The sequence below is a fragment of the Onychomys torridus genome, chromosome 3 (assembly GCF_903995425.1).
Source record: "Onychomys torridus chromosome 3, mOncTor1.1, whole genome shotgun sequence".
NCBI classification, from domain to species: Eukaryota; Metazoa; Chordata; class Mammalia; order Rodentia; family Cricetidae; genus Onychomys; species Onychomys torridus.
Genome location: NC_050445.1, coordinates 38721993 through 38735061, shown reverse-complemented (window position 1 = coordinate 38735061; position 13069 = coordinate 38721993). Strand labels below are relative to the sequence as shown.

Genomic DNA, 13069 nt, shown 5'->3' with positions numbered 1-13069 from the left:
TCCTTTTCCTTTTCCTTTTCCTTTTCCTTTCCTTTCCTTTCCTTCTTTCCTTTTCTTTTCTTTTCTTCTCTCTCTCTCCCTCCCTCCCTCTTTTCTCTCGCTCTCTCTTTCTTTCTTCCCTCTTTCTTTCCTATATTAGCTTAAGACTTTCCATAGAATATTAAGCAGTGTGGAGACAGTAGATATCTTTGCTTTGTAAAGTGGTCATTAAGTAAAATGTTAGTTATAGTTTTTTCATATGCATCTTATCAGATTGAGGAAATCTAGTTTGTTATATCTTTATCAGGAATAGGTATTGCTTTTTTATCAAATATGTTTCCTGTGTCTTTTGAGGTTGGTGAAAGGATTTGCTGTTTTTAACTGCTCAGATCTTAAATTATAGTAATTTTCAATTCAACTTTGCAATACTGTGAAAATCCGTTTGATACTCATTTGTTACATTTGATTTACAAAATTTTATTGAGTGTTCCTACACATAGTTGAGCATTTGGATACTGGCCTGCAATTTTGTTTTAAGTGTATACCTTGTGTTCGGGTACTTCTGGTCTTTACAGAAAGAATGAGGTGTGAATGAGTCTCTCTTTAATAGACATTTTCTGAAAATGTTTATATAGAATTAATAGTACCATGGTGGACTTTAAAAGGATGAATGGCAGAAAGTGGGGCTGAAGTTAATTTTGTGGAGACTTGTAAATTTCACACTTATTACTGTTAATAGATAAAGAGCTGTTTGTATTCTGTATTCTTGAGGGAGTATTAGTAGTTTATGCATTTTGAGGAATATGTACACCTCATTTAAGTTCCTAAATTTATCAGTATAAAGTTATTCATAGTTTTTTAAAAATTTTCCTTTTTGAGTCTTTATGTCATGACTTACTCTTTATGGTTTCTTTTTCTTCTCCTTAATTTGTTCTTCCTTTTTTCCTTTTTTCTTCATTCCCTGAGACAAACAAAGTCTTTTTATGAAACTGACTGACTTGTAACTTGTTTTAATGTCTAGGCTGACCTTGAACTTGGCAATCCACCTGCCTCTGCCTTCCTAGTGCTGGAATTGCCTTTTTTCCTAGATTCTTATCATGACGATTGAAGCCACTGGTTTACTGTTCTTTTTTAAATACTGCCAGCATTTTGTGTTAACATTTTCCTTTTCAGTACTGCTTTAGTTGTTGCTCACAAATCTTGTTACACTGTATTCATTTTTACTCAGTTTACTCTTAGGGTAAAAGGCTTGTTTCTCTCTTTCTAGCCCCCTTTCCTTTCTCTTTGTTAAGTCGTTGAGCTGAGGTATCTAATAGAGGGTTTAAGGTATAATAGTAGTGTATATTCTGGTGTAGTTCGTATTCTCAGAAGCAAATCTGTTTATCATCACCTCAGAAAACATGGGAGAAACATTTGCGGAATACATCTCTTCTTGATAGAGGATGGCAAACTAGAGATAGAAATTCCTTCAGTCTGAAAAATGTCTACAGAAACTTAATGATTAAATTATACATAACATTCTTACATATTCTGTTTCATGTGGTATTTTGGAGGGCTTTGCATCAGATTCCCAAATGGCTAAGAATAGTATATTAACAAACAAATACTGAATTGTATTGCTTTTTCTACCATTTGTGATAATGAATTTTTCTTGTCTTAACTTGTTAATGTAGGAAATCAGTTACTGATTTTTCTAATTTTAAGCTGACTTTTTATTTCTCAGATATACTAAACTTGGTCGTCATGTATTTCTTTGAGTTTGTCATAGATTTAGACTGGTTAATGTTTATCTTGAATTCTTTCAGTTGTTTTTATTAGTAAGAAGAACAAATAATGTTTCTTCCCTTTATATTTCTTTCAGGTTTAGGTTCTAATTTCACCTAGTGAACTCAGAAGTTAATCTCTTCTTTCTGTGTTAAGATATGAGTTGTTTTTTGCTTTCTTACCTGGAAGAGCTTGGAGTTAGGTAATCTGTCTTGAAATGGCCTTGTGGGAGCATTCTGCCTATCTGTTTATGAAATGGCCTGGTGGGAGCACTCTGCCTATCTGTTCATTTTGTCTTCATGGTTGAGGACTCAGCCGGGTTGTCTGCTTCAGCTTTAATCAGTTACATTATTGTTAGGAATTGTCTATTAACATGTTACATTTAAAACTTAGGGAGATAAAGGTCTTGTTAATATCTTAAACTACTTAATGTTTGCAGGATTTCCTGGGATGTTTCTTTTTGTTCTTTAATTGGTTAGTTATAAATTGTTCTTCTTTTAAATCCATCACTGTCACCAGAATAATCATTTAGAAATAACTAAATTGTGGGCTTTTTTTTTTCTTTTAATCCTTTCTGTTATTTTCTTTTCTTTTTTTTCTTTTTCTTTTCTCTGACAGGGTTTCTCTGAGTTAACAGCCTTGTCTGTCCTAGAACTCGCTCTGTAGACTAGATTGACGTTGAACTCATAAAGATCCACTTGCCTCTGCCTCCTGAGTGCTGGGTTAAAGGCCTGTGCCATTACGCTTTGTTTACTGTTAACTCTTTCTTTGAGTGTCTGTCTGTCTGTCTGTCTGTCTGTCTGTCTCTCTCTCTCTCTCTCTCTCTCTGTGTGTGTGTGTGTGTGTGTGTGTGTGTGTGTGTGTGTGTGTGTGTGGTTTTGTTTGTTATTTTGAGACAGGGTCTTCACATTTACAATATGTAGCCTTAACTGGCTTAACTTGCTATGTAGATAAGACTGGTCTTGAACTCACAGAGATCCTTCTGCTTGGTCTCCTGAGTGCTGGGATTGAAAGCGTGCACCACCACGCCTAACTTTTGTATCTTTTTTTATAACATCTTTAGATGGATGCCTAGCTAATCATTAGATATTAAAATTTTCTCACATGCAGTAAGGATTTAAAAATTATGTCTTCTTAATTGTCTGGTTCATTATTTTCATTATGTAATGAAATGGCTCTTTGGTGAGTTGTAATTTTATAGAAATATTATTTTTTTTAACTTTCAAATACATTCCTTTTTTGGTTATTGTCTTCATTACTGACCTCTAATGGAATTGCATAGTGGTCAGGTTTGTGTGCTATGTGATTACCAGTCCTTTCAAACTTAGACTTGTAATATAGCCAGGTTTATTCAGTTTTTAGAAACACTGGCAGTTGTTGGGGGACAGTATTCTATATCTATCCAGCAGGTCAGGCTTGCTACCTATGTGCTATCACATTGCACAAATCTTTATCAATAGTTACTGAGAAGAATGTATCTTAACACTCTTCCATGTAAGTTTGAATTGCATGTCTCTTTATGGTTCTAATTTTATTCCCATATTTTGTTGCCATGTTTTTAGTTACACATTTTAATTTTTTTATTTCAAATTAAATTTTACTATGTATTGTTTACTCACTTTCATATAGTATTTGCATGACATATCTTTCTTGTTATTTTAAAAAACAGTAGTATTTATTGTTAAATGTGGCCCAGGCTGCTTTGTAGTTGAGGAAGACTTGGAACTTCTGGTCCTCTTGCCCCATCTTCTGAGTGTTTGGCTTACAAAGGGTTGCTAAAATGCCCAATTTGATGTGGTTCTGGAGATTGAAGCCAAGACTTTGTATATGTTAGGCAAGCACTTTAGCCCCTTTCAGACTTTAGTTTCAACCTTTAAATAAATGATTTATTTATTTTCTATGTGTACAGTGTTTTGCCTGCGTGTATGCCTGGACACCAGAAGAGGGCACCAAATTTAATTATACATAGTTGTGAACCACCATGTGGTGGCTGGGAGTTGAACTCAGGACCTTTGGACGAGCAGCCAGTGCTCTTAACCACTGAGCCATCTCTCCAGCCCTAGTTTGAACTTTGCTATATCCTGTTTTAAAGAAGTAACTCTTACAAATGTTTCTTTTTTATTAATTTGTGTATGTACATGTGTGAGTGCAGATGCATATGTCTGTGCACATATGCAGAGGCCAGAGGGGGATGGTGAGTGTGCTCCTTTGTCATTCTCTCACCTTACTCTTGAGACAGTCTCTCACCGAACCTGAAGCTCACTTTTCAGTGAGGCTGCCCAGGTGGCCAGCCAGGTCCTGAGATCTTCGTGTCTTTGTCCTTTGCCGCTGTGGGGTTATAGACACTCATAGCCAGGCCCAGCTTACCATTTTACTTTCTAGGTTTTGTTATGTTCTTTATTTCTTCTTTGTGCTCGTCATCTCTTGCTTTTCAATATTTTCAGTTTTCCTTTTGTTTACTTGGCTCTGATGTATTCCATAATTAATTAATTAATTAATTTTCCTCTCTCTTTTTTTTTTCCTCCTTTCTCCCCCCCCCCTTTCATTTTTGCTTTTTGTTTTTTGGTTTTTTCCAAGATAGGGTTTCTCTGTGTAGTTTTGGTCCCTGTTCTGGATCCTGCTCTCTAGACCAGGCTGGCTTCGAATTCAGAGAGATGCTCCTGGCTCTGCCTTCCAAGTGCTGGGATTAAAGGTGTGCACCACCACCACCTGGCCCACAATGTATTTCAGATAAAAATTATGACAAGTACACAGTTAAAAATTTTTTCATCACCATTTTTATCTTCTAATACATGGATTATAAGTGGAGTCTCCATTTTATTTACTCATAACTCATCTATTCATTGTCATTTATGGTGGCATAGTTGAGGCCCTTATTGCTTCATTTTATACAGAATTCATGAGTTTCCCCTATCTTTACTGATTTCCTTTCTCTCTATTACTGTGTACATTTTTGGTCGTACACCTAAGATTTTATTTCCTTTGCCTTAAAGCATAGCCTTTAAACTCTTAGAATAATGAGGGTGGGGTCCCGTGTCGTCTGTGCCCCCCCCCCCTGAAACATTTGTCTCCTAAAGATGGACATTTTATGTTGGATGTAGAACTTTTGGCTAACAATTCTCCTCTTCCTCCTCCTTTTGTTTTTGTTTGTTTTTTGAGACAGGGTTTTTCTACATAGCCCTAGCTATCCTGGAACTCTGTAGACCAGGCTGGCCTCAATCAGATCCGCCTGCCTCTGCCTCCTGAGTGCTGGGATTAAAGGCGTGCACCACCACCACCACCACCAGCAGCAGCTAGCAATTATTCTTTCAAACATATTTTGATTATTATTCCACTGTTAAGTGGCAGCATTGTTATTTTGAGGAAAGTGTGTTGTTATTTTTCTGTCTGTTTCTTTGAAAGAAATCTGTTGTTTTTCTTGGGCTGTTTAAATAGTCTGCCTTCGTTTTAGCTTGTTTTGTATGGTGTCTTCAGTTCCTGAACTTCAGTGCGGAGCTCTCCGCCTGTTGAAACTCTGTGATTTGTTTCACTCTTCATTTGTCTAGTTTCTTACTTATCCTGTTAAGCTCGACATTTGTGTTTAATTCTCATGCTGCTTTGAAGTCTATCCCATTTCAGTTGTTAGTATCACTAGTGTCTCCTCTGAACACTTAAAGGATCTTCATCTCTGTAGTGTTTCAGGCACTTTTTTTCCTCTCTCAACTTTGACGATTCATGGTTTCTATTTTGGGCTGTCATACTGTTTCCATCTATTTATCATCATGTCTACTTCTCGACATTCACGTCGATTTGGTGCTAAGGTCTTACACCAATACTTGCTTACTTTCTTACACTCATGGTCTTATTTAGCGGTTCACCTGTTGCACTGCATCCCCTTTCCTTTTCTGCATCTTAGCATCACATCTGTGTTGGTTCTTACTAATTGGAATGGTTTTAGTAATCTTCAGATGTCCTGGCTATGGTGGGTGGTGCCTGTGAGAACAAGAAAACCACCTAGTCTGGATAGAGCAGGTTTCTCCTGGCTAATTTTAAGGAGCTTCTTAAGACTCAGAGGCTAGAGCTGTTGTCCTGAGTAGCAAGTTTCCTTACTCTTCTTCCCTGGGAATTCTGTGTATTCTCAGCAGTGCTCAATAATGCAAAAGCTACATTCTCTTCTCACATGACCACCAATCTGCTTCTTAAAACATGGCTTCTTCCCAGAAGTCCCTCTCACTGTGCCTTCTTGCCTTTGTTTTTCCCATATTCTCTGTGCTGTTTACTTTCCTTTTCATTATCCATTTCCAACTCATTCTCCAAGACTCGTTCTTTCCAGAGAGCTTCTTTTATTCTTTACTTGGTATTCTCTCCTTCCCCCAACTCTTACTTGATTGAATGCTCTATTTCTCATGTTGTGCACAAAAACTATTAATAGTTTTCTACCAAATACAGTTCCAAACACTGCATCATCATCACCATTGTTGATGTTATTGCTGCTGCCGCTGCCACCACCACAACATGTGTTTGAAGTTTTACAATGGGACCTTGTATTTTTAAGTTTCTTCATATGAACTTTGTAATTGCCAAACATGCTTTCTGGGGTATGTGTGGTATTGTCATTGTCTCTATGAAATGAGGAGAATGATTAATTTGCTATGACTGAATAACTAGTCAGTGACAGGGCTAATATTTGGGCTTCCATAGTCTGGTACCAACATGTATACTTTTAATAAGCTATGCTTTACTGCTGTAAATTTTTACTAGTTCAAGGTTCTAGTTAGCTTTCTGTAAGCTAATTACTTTATGTGTTTCTGTTACTAAAATAGAACCTAAAGTAGGGAATTATTTTGGCTCTCAGTTTCAAGATATTTTTAGTTTACAGTCCTTGCTTGTGTGGATTATGGGCCTGTAGTGATGTAGAATATCATGGTAGTGGAAACGTGGTAGGAGCTACTTACCTCATGGCTTGACAGGAAGGAGAGAGTGGTATCACTTTGAGAGGGACATTTCTAGTGGTCTACTTCCTCTGCCTATGTTTACTCCCTACAGTTTCTATATCCTCTGCTGTCTTAGGGTTGTAATTGCTGTGATAAAACTCTATAGAGAGAGGTTTATTGGCATGGTTTACAGGCTGTGGTCCAGCTAATCCAATAATGGCTGCCTAGGAACAGACGTTCCAAGAACCCAGTAGTCATTTAGTACACAAAGCTGGATGGCTCAGCTGGTCTTCAGTATATAACTATAACTATAACTATAACTATATACATATATATACATATATATATATACACATATATATATATATATATATATATATATATATATATATATATATATATATTCAGTATATACAAAGAAGTAGGCTCTAATGCCAGTGAAGGGTGGACTTGTTAGCAAGAGTGAGAGCAAGCCGGAAAAGAGAGAGACATTTCCTTCTTCCATGTCCTTTGTATAGGCTGCCTGCTGAAGGTGTGGTTCAGATTAAAGTGGATCTTCACACTGAAAAAGATCTGGATTAAAGATTTATCTTCCCACCTGAAAGACCCAGATTAGAAGTAAGCCTTCCCACTTCAGATTATTTAATTAAGGCAAAAAAATCCCTCACAAGTGTGCCTAGACGTTTGGGTTTTAGTTAATTCTGTGTGTAGTTAAGTTGACAATCGAGAATGGGAGGAAAGGGTTTACTCCACCCTACACTTCCAGGTAGCCGTCCACCATCAGAGGAAATCTGGGCAGGGACTCAAAGCAGGAGTCTGGAGGTAGGAGTTGAAGCAGAAGGGCATAGAGGAATGTTATTTACTGGCTTACTTACTCATGGCTTGCTCAGCCTGTTTTCTTATGGCACCAGGACCACCAGCCCAGGGGTGGTCCCACCTACAATGGGCTGGGCCCTCCTCATCAGTCATTAGTTAAGAAATGCACTACAGACTTGCCTCCAGGCCAATCTTAGGGAGGCATTTTTCAGTTGAGAGTCCCTCTTCCCAAATGACTCTTGTTTCACATTGACATAAAACTAGCTAGCACATCCCTTAATAGCGCCACCAAACTGCCAGATAATTTTGTAAACTATTTTTGAATGACCCGAAAGGACTATATGCTCTCTATAAGCTAGATACGTGAGTATTTCTTTGAATGTAATCTGAGTTTCATTTTTCACTATATATTTTTAAAGCATTTCTGCTGTTGAAAAAAAATACTGTGTGCCAGTGAAGATTTATTGTGTTTATTAATATATTCATAGTCACACAACAAATGAAATGTGTTGAAGCTGAGGTCTTAAGCTAAATAGTGTGAAAATTATTAGCAACTTATTATTAGTGTGCTTTTCTCTGAGTGATATTTTAATTTTTTTTAAGATATTCTACTTTTGTTGGACTTCTGGTTTCCTGTTTCAGGTTTTTGTCAGAAATAGACTTACTGAAATATTAGTAACTGTTTGACTTCATCCTAAAACTGATGTGATTTTTATAATAAACATCTTTAAATTCCTCATTGAAATTTTTTTCTCCAATCTGGAAAGGTTAGATCAGCTGGCAAGTGCTTGCCTACCATGCTCAAGCCCTGGGCTTTATCCCAGCACTCCACACACTGAGAATAGGCACATGTAATATCATAGTCTTTCGCAGGCAGAGGACCAGAAGTTCAGAGTCATACTTAGCTAAGTAGTGAGTTTGAGACCAGACAGGGATACATGAAATTCTGCCCAAAAGGGGAAGGATGAAAGGAGAAGGGGGGATAGGGAAAGAAATACATGCTAATTTTTAAAAAATTACAGAAAATGGGAAAAGACATGGTGGTACACACTGTTATTCTCAGCACCCAGGAGGCAGAGGCATGTCAATCTCTGTCAATTCTAGGCTAGCCTCCTCTACGTAGTGAGTTCTAGGCCAGCCAAGTCTACACAGTGAGATCATGTCTCAACAAACAAACAGAAAAGTAAAATTTACTATTTTCCTATTGTAGGGTTTTTTTTTTTTGTTTTTTTTTTTTTGGCTCTTTACTTTGTCTTTTTCCACCTTCAATTTTCTGTATATATTTACATCATCCTCCCCAGTCTCTCCTGTTAAGTAGGATTAATAATTCAGTGTCAGTTTCCCCCTTCCACCTTGTTTGCAACTGAATCTTCTTAGTCTTCACCACTAAGTCCACCAGGACCACTGACCCACAAGCTACAAAGATTACTGTGTCTCCATCTCCCCTCTCTCTGCAGGAGCACTGAGATTACAGGTGTGCCTCACTGCTCCTGGCTTTACATGGGTTCTGGTGACTCAAGCTTCGTCCTCATGCTCTAGGGCAAGTACTCTACCCACTGAGTCATCTCCACAGGCTAATCTAATTCTTTAATGAATAATTTTACATTCTTTTTAAGTTTTTAAAGGCATTTTAGAACTTCTGTGTCTCCCTTCCAAAGACTTATGGTTGATTTGTTGTTGTTGTTTTATTTTTCTATGATCATTACTACAGTGAACAGGAGCCCAACACTATTTGGAAGGGGAGAAAAGATTCCCAAATCCTATGATATTGGAGGTTTTGGTCAGGAAGGCTGAATAAAGCAAGACTCCAAAATTATGGAATTATGTAATAGATACATTCATTAAATTAAGTTGTGCTGCATATACTTCTCCTTCCTATAACAGTGAAAATGTGACTGTCAACTTCTGGGTGTATAAGGACGTGGAGGTGAGATAGAATCTTGAACTGTAGCCCAGGAAGGCCTGCAACTGGCTATATAGCCCCAGCTGGCCTTGTTCTTCAGGCTGTCCTCCTGCTTAGCCTCCAGAGTGCAAGGATCAACTTCTAACCACCACATCCAGCGTGGGTGCTGGTTTAGACAGGAACTTTCTGTTTCCACTAATTTTATAAGGTTACACAGGCAAAGAGAATGAAATTCAATGATTATATAGGGTTGTTTACAACAGCTTCTTGATTAACCCAGAAAAGAAAGAGATTAGGAAGGTTGTTTAGATTCCAAGTATGGAAGTTATAGAAAAGAGACATTTTATAGCATTTTGAACAAGTCTTTGTTTTCAGTGACACAGGAAAATCCTCATTCAGATAGAAATCAGGATCAAAGGACAGAATTCATGAGAGAATGAGCACATTGCCAGTTATCTATTTGGATACATGTAAAAGAAAACTCTGGCTTGGTAAGGAGAATGTCACTACATGACGTCATAAGAAGTCCAGGGGTGAGGTGGCTTTCCTGGCAGCTTGACCCCAGTTATCTAGTTTCTTTAGCTTTCTCTGCTGTCATTGCTGTAGACTCGACTCTTTCCCTAGCTCTGCAATAGGAGTTAGTAGCTGTACGCGTTATATACTGTATATGTACATGAAAACATGTTCAGAAGATAAAAGCCTCTTCTTTTCTTGGCTGTATGTCTATTTAGAAGCGATGAAACATTGCTTACAAGTCCTCTAGAAGATTCTTCCTGTTTTGTTATCTAGAATTTGATTCTATACATCACTCATAAACTAGTGACAGACATGGATATAGAATGTGATAATCATTTGGAGTAGAGTAGATGTGTGGGGGAAGTACAGTCTCCATATATTATAGTAACTAATATAATAATTCCTCCAGAAGTAGATGAAAAGTTTACTGAGAAGAAAAGCAAAGTGGGATTCGAGTCCCAGCTCCACTACCTAAGATATGTGTGAGTTTGATAAAGTTCCTTAGTTCTCCAAATATGTACTTCCCCATCTTAGAAGAGGAGCTCCAGATCCTCTTAGGGTTGTTTTTAGAATTAAATGAACTAAAACAAAACAGATTTAACATTTGGCAGCATCAATAAGTACAGTTCTGTTGCTGCTGGCAGTACTTTTATCTGTCACTTTACACCCAAAGAAAACAGGAATTTGCATTTTAAAGAGTTTTCTCTTTCTCTGAGGTTGTAATATAAAGTGCCTATACCAAAGCTGTTGGCGGTCATGTCCTTATTTAGGGTATTTTTGTTTTGTTTTGTTATTTGTAATCTGGTAACAAAATCTATGAACTCTTAAGGGCTCTTCATGGGGACGACATTGGAATTCAAGAATCTATTCATTATAATGGATAAAGATTGTTTTGTTTTTGTTTTTGTTTTTCGAGACAGGGTTTCTCTGTGTAGCTTTGGAGCCTGTCCTGAAACTCACTCTGTAGATCAAGCTGGCCTTGAACTCACAGAGATCTGCCTGCCTCTGCCTCCCGAGTGCTAGGATCAAAGGTGTGCGCCACTACCGCCCGGATAAAGAATTTAAAAGTAGTAAATAAAATAGAGAATAGTGGTGAGAAATCACCAGAAAGCAAATATTCTTCCCAGCTTCGATTATTCCTTCTTTTCCCATTTGTATTTATATTGATACCAAAAATGATTTTTTTTCTTAAATTTTTTTATTTTTATTTTTGGAGGTGAGGACTGAACCCAGGGCCTTGTGCTTGCTAGGCAAGCACTCTACCACTGAGCTAAATCCCCAACCCCAAAAATGATTTTTAAAGTGTACATAACCGTGTTTTAGTGAAATAAAACATATACTCAGATCATTTATTAACTATTTTCTGCTGCTTCTGGTTCCCAGCCTTAAATTGTCATGTTAACTTTGTTCCTCTCAGAGCTTTCCTTCTTTCGTGGTCTTTGTTGAGGTCACATACTTCTTCATGAGCGCAGTAGTAACTTTATAGTGACTCATGTAGTCATTGTGGGAACCTAAGTTTAATATGGGCTGCTGCTAATGCAATGTTTCTGTTGTTGTGTCAACTAATAATTTACTTTTTTTTTTTTTGGTTTTTCGAGACAGGGTTTCTCTGTATAGCTTTGCCCCTTTTCCTGGAACTCGCTCTGTAGACCAGGCTGGCCTCGAACTCACAGAGATCTGCCTGACTCTGCCTCCCGAGTGCTGGATTAAAGGCGTGCGCCACCATCTCCTGGCAGTTTACTATTTATATTTGGGTAGCATACTGGAGGTTGAAGAGCCAGCTGAGACATAACTCTTCTTTTTTATACTTGCAGATGGCTTGTTCAATCAGTATATCAGTCAGCAGGAGTATAAGCCACGGTGGAGTCAGATCATTCCTAAGAGCACCAAAGGTGAGTTGCGCTGTCTGGCTTGTTCTGTTTCTTCTTTACAGTCATTTTCATTAGCTGGCCCAAGCATCCTCCTCCTCTGCTAATAAAGAGCAGGTGTCTGATAGAGAGCATCACTTCCTTAGCTAGGTAGCAGAGAGGATTATTGTCATAACTTTTTCCCCCTGAGGCTAGGATTGAACTCGGCCTTGTACATGCTAGGTAACACTCTTACCAGTGAGCTATAGTCCCAGCCCTAGTTGATTGTCTTTAGATTATTCGTCACTGTGACAAAATGTTGAGCAAGGTTGTTTGTTCTTTACACAGAATGCTGTTACAAACTACTTTCATAGAGGTGTGTAAAATAATAGGCATGCTGTGGTGCCACCGTATGTGTTCCTGGAAAACTAAGTTCGACAAAATTGCTCAGTAAACATAGCAGGACCTTTTGAGAATAAGAACAGATGATGAACTTTATATGCAGATATTAATAACAGTCGACATAGCAATTCTGTTAAAACACAGTACAGTTGAAGCTAAAGGCACTTCATTGAATATCAGAGTGCCTTCCTTAGTCCCCACATCTCATGCTTCCTTCTGGAGACACAGACCCTAGGGAGCATTTATTTCTGCTAGGGACTTGTTTGTTTTCAAAACTTAGAATTGGATTCAGAATTTGGTCTTCTTCATTAACACATTATTTTTATTTTGTCACTTTATTGTATGCATTCACTTTTGCCAGATAGAAACATTGTTTTACTGCACATGTTTACATTGAAGAAAGATGGCTCTCAAGTTATTCAGTTGGATCTTGTGGTCTTCATATGTCTCCAAGGCTTTCTCTTCACTTGTGAGAAAGTTTTCATAACATTGCTCATTAATATGTACCAAAAATTTCTCCTGAACTTATATAAGCTGTGTTGTGTGAACATACTCCCACTTTCATAGTTGTGTGTATGGTGACTTACTCAAAGACACATGAATTTGAAAATAGATTAAATATACAAAACAAATGATAGACATTAATATTTTAGTGTTTTGCTATTTTATTCTTGAAAAAAGCAATACAGGCTGACAGGAGAGAAGAAAAGGGCAAGCCCTCAGTGATGTGATCAGCAGGATCTGAAGGGCGTCTAGCTGTGAGAAGGGAAAAGACTTGTCGAGTACAGTGGTTTGGCTCTGTGCCCCGTTTCTGTGTCTAATCACGTGCTTCATAATGATGGTCCCATGAGCTTTTAATGAAGCCGAAACATTCCTATCTGTGTTCAGACTGAACCTTTTTCTGTGATTGGCTATTCTGAAAAATATAG

General features: G+C 37.7%; 1 protein-coding gene across 6 annotated transcripts in view; it reads left to right on the top strand.

Annotated features, from left to right (window-relative positions):
- The window catches only part of Mkln1 (muskelin 1), a 315449-nt gene that overhangs the window by 238427 nt on the left and 63953 nt on the right, over nucleotides 1–13069 (top strand). For all 6 annotated transcript variants that reach the window (XM_036182846.1, XM_036182847.1, XM_036182848.1 and 3 more), the window contains one exon: nucleotides 11706–11783. In XM_036182846.1, coding sequence (XP_036038739.1) covers nucleotides 11706–11783 — 78 coding nt within the window. The remainder of the gene's footprint in view (nucleotides 1–11705; nucleotides 11784–13069) is intronic.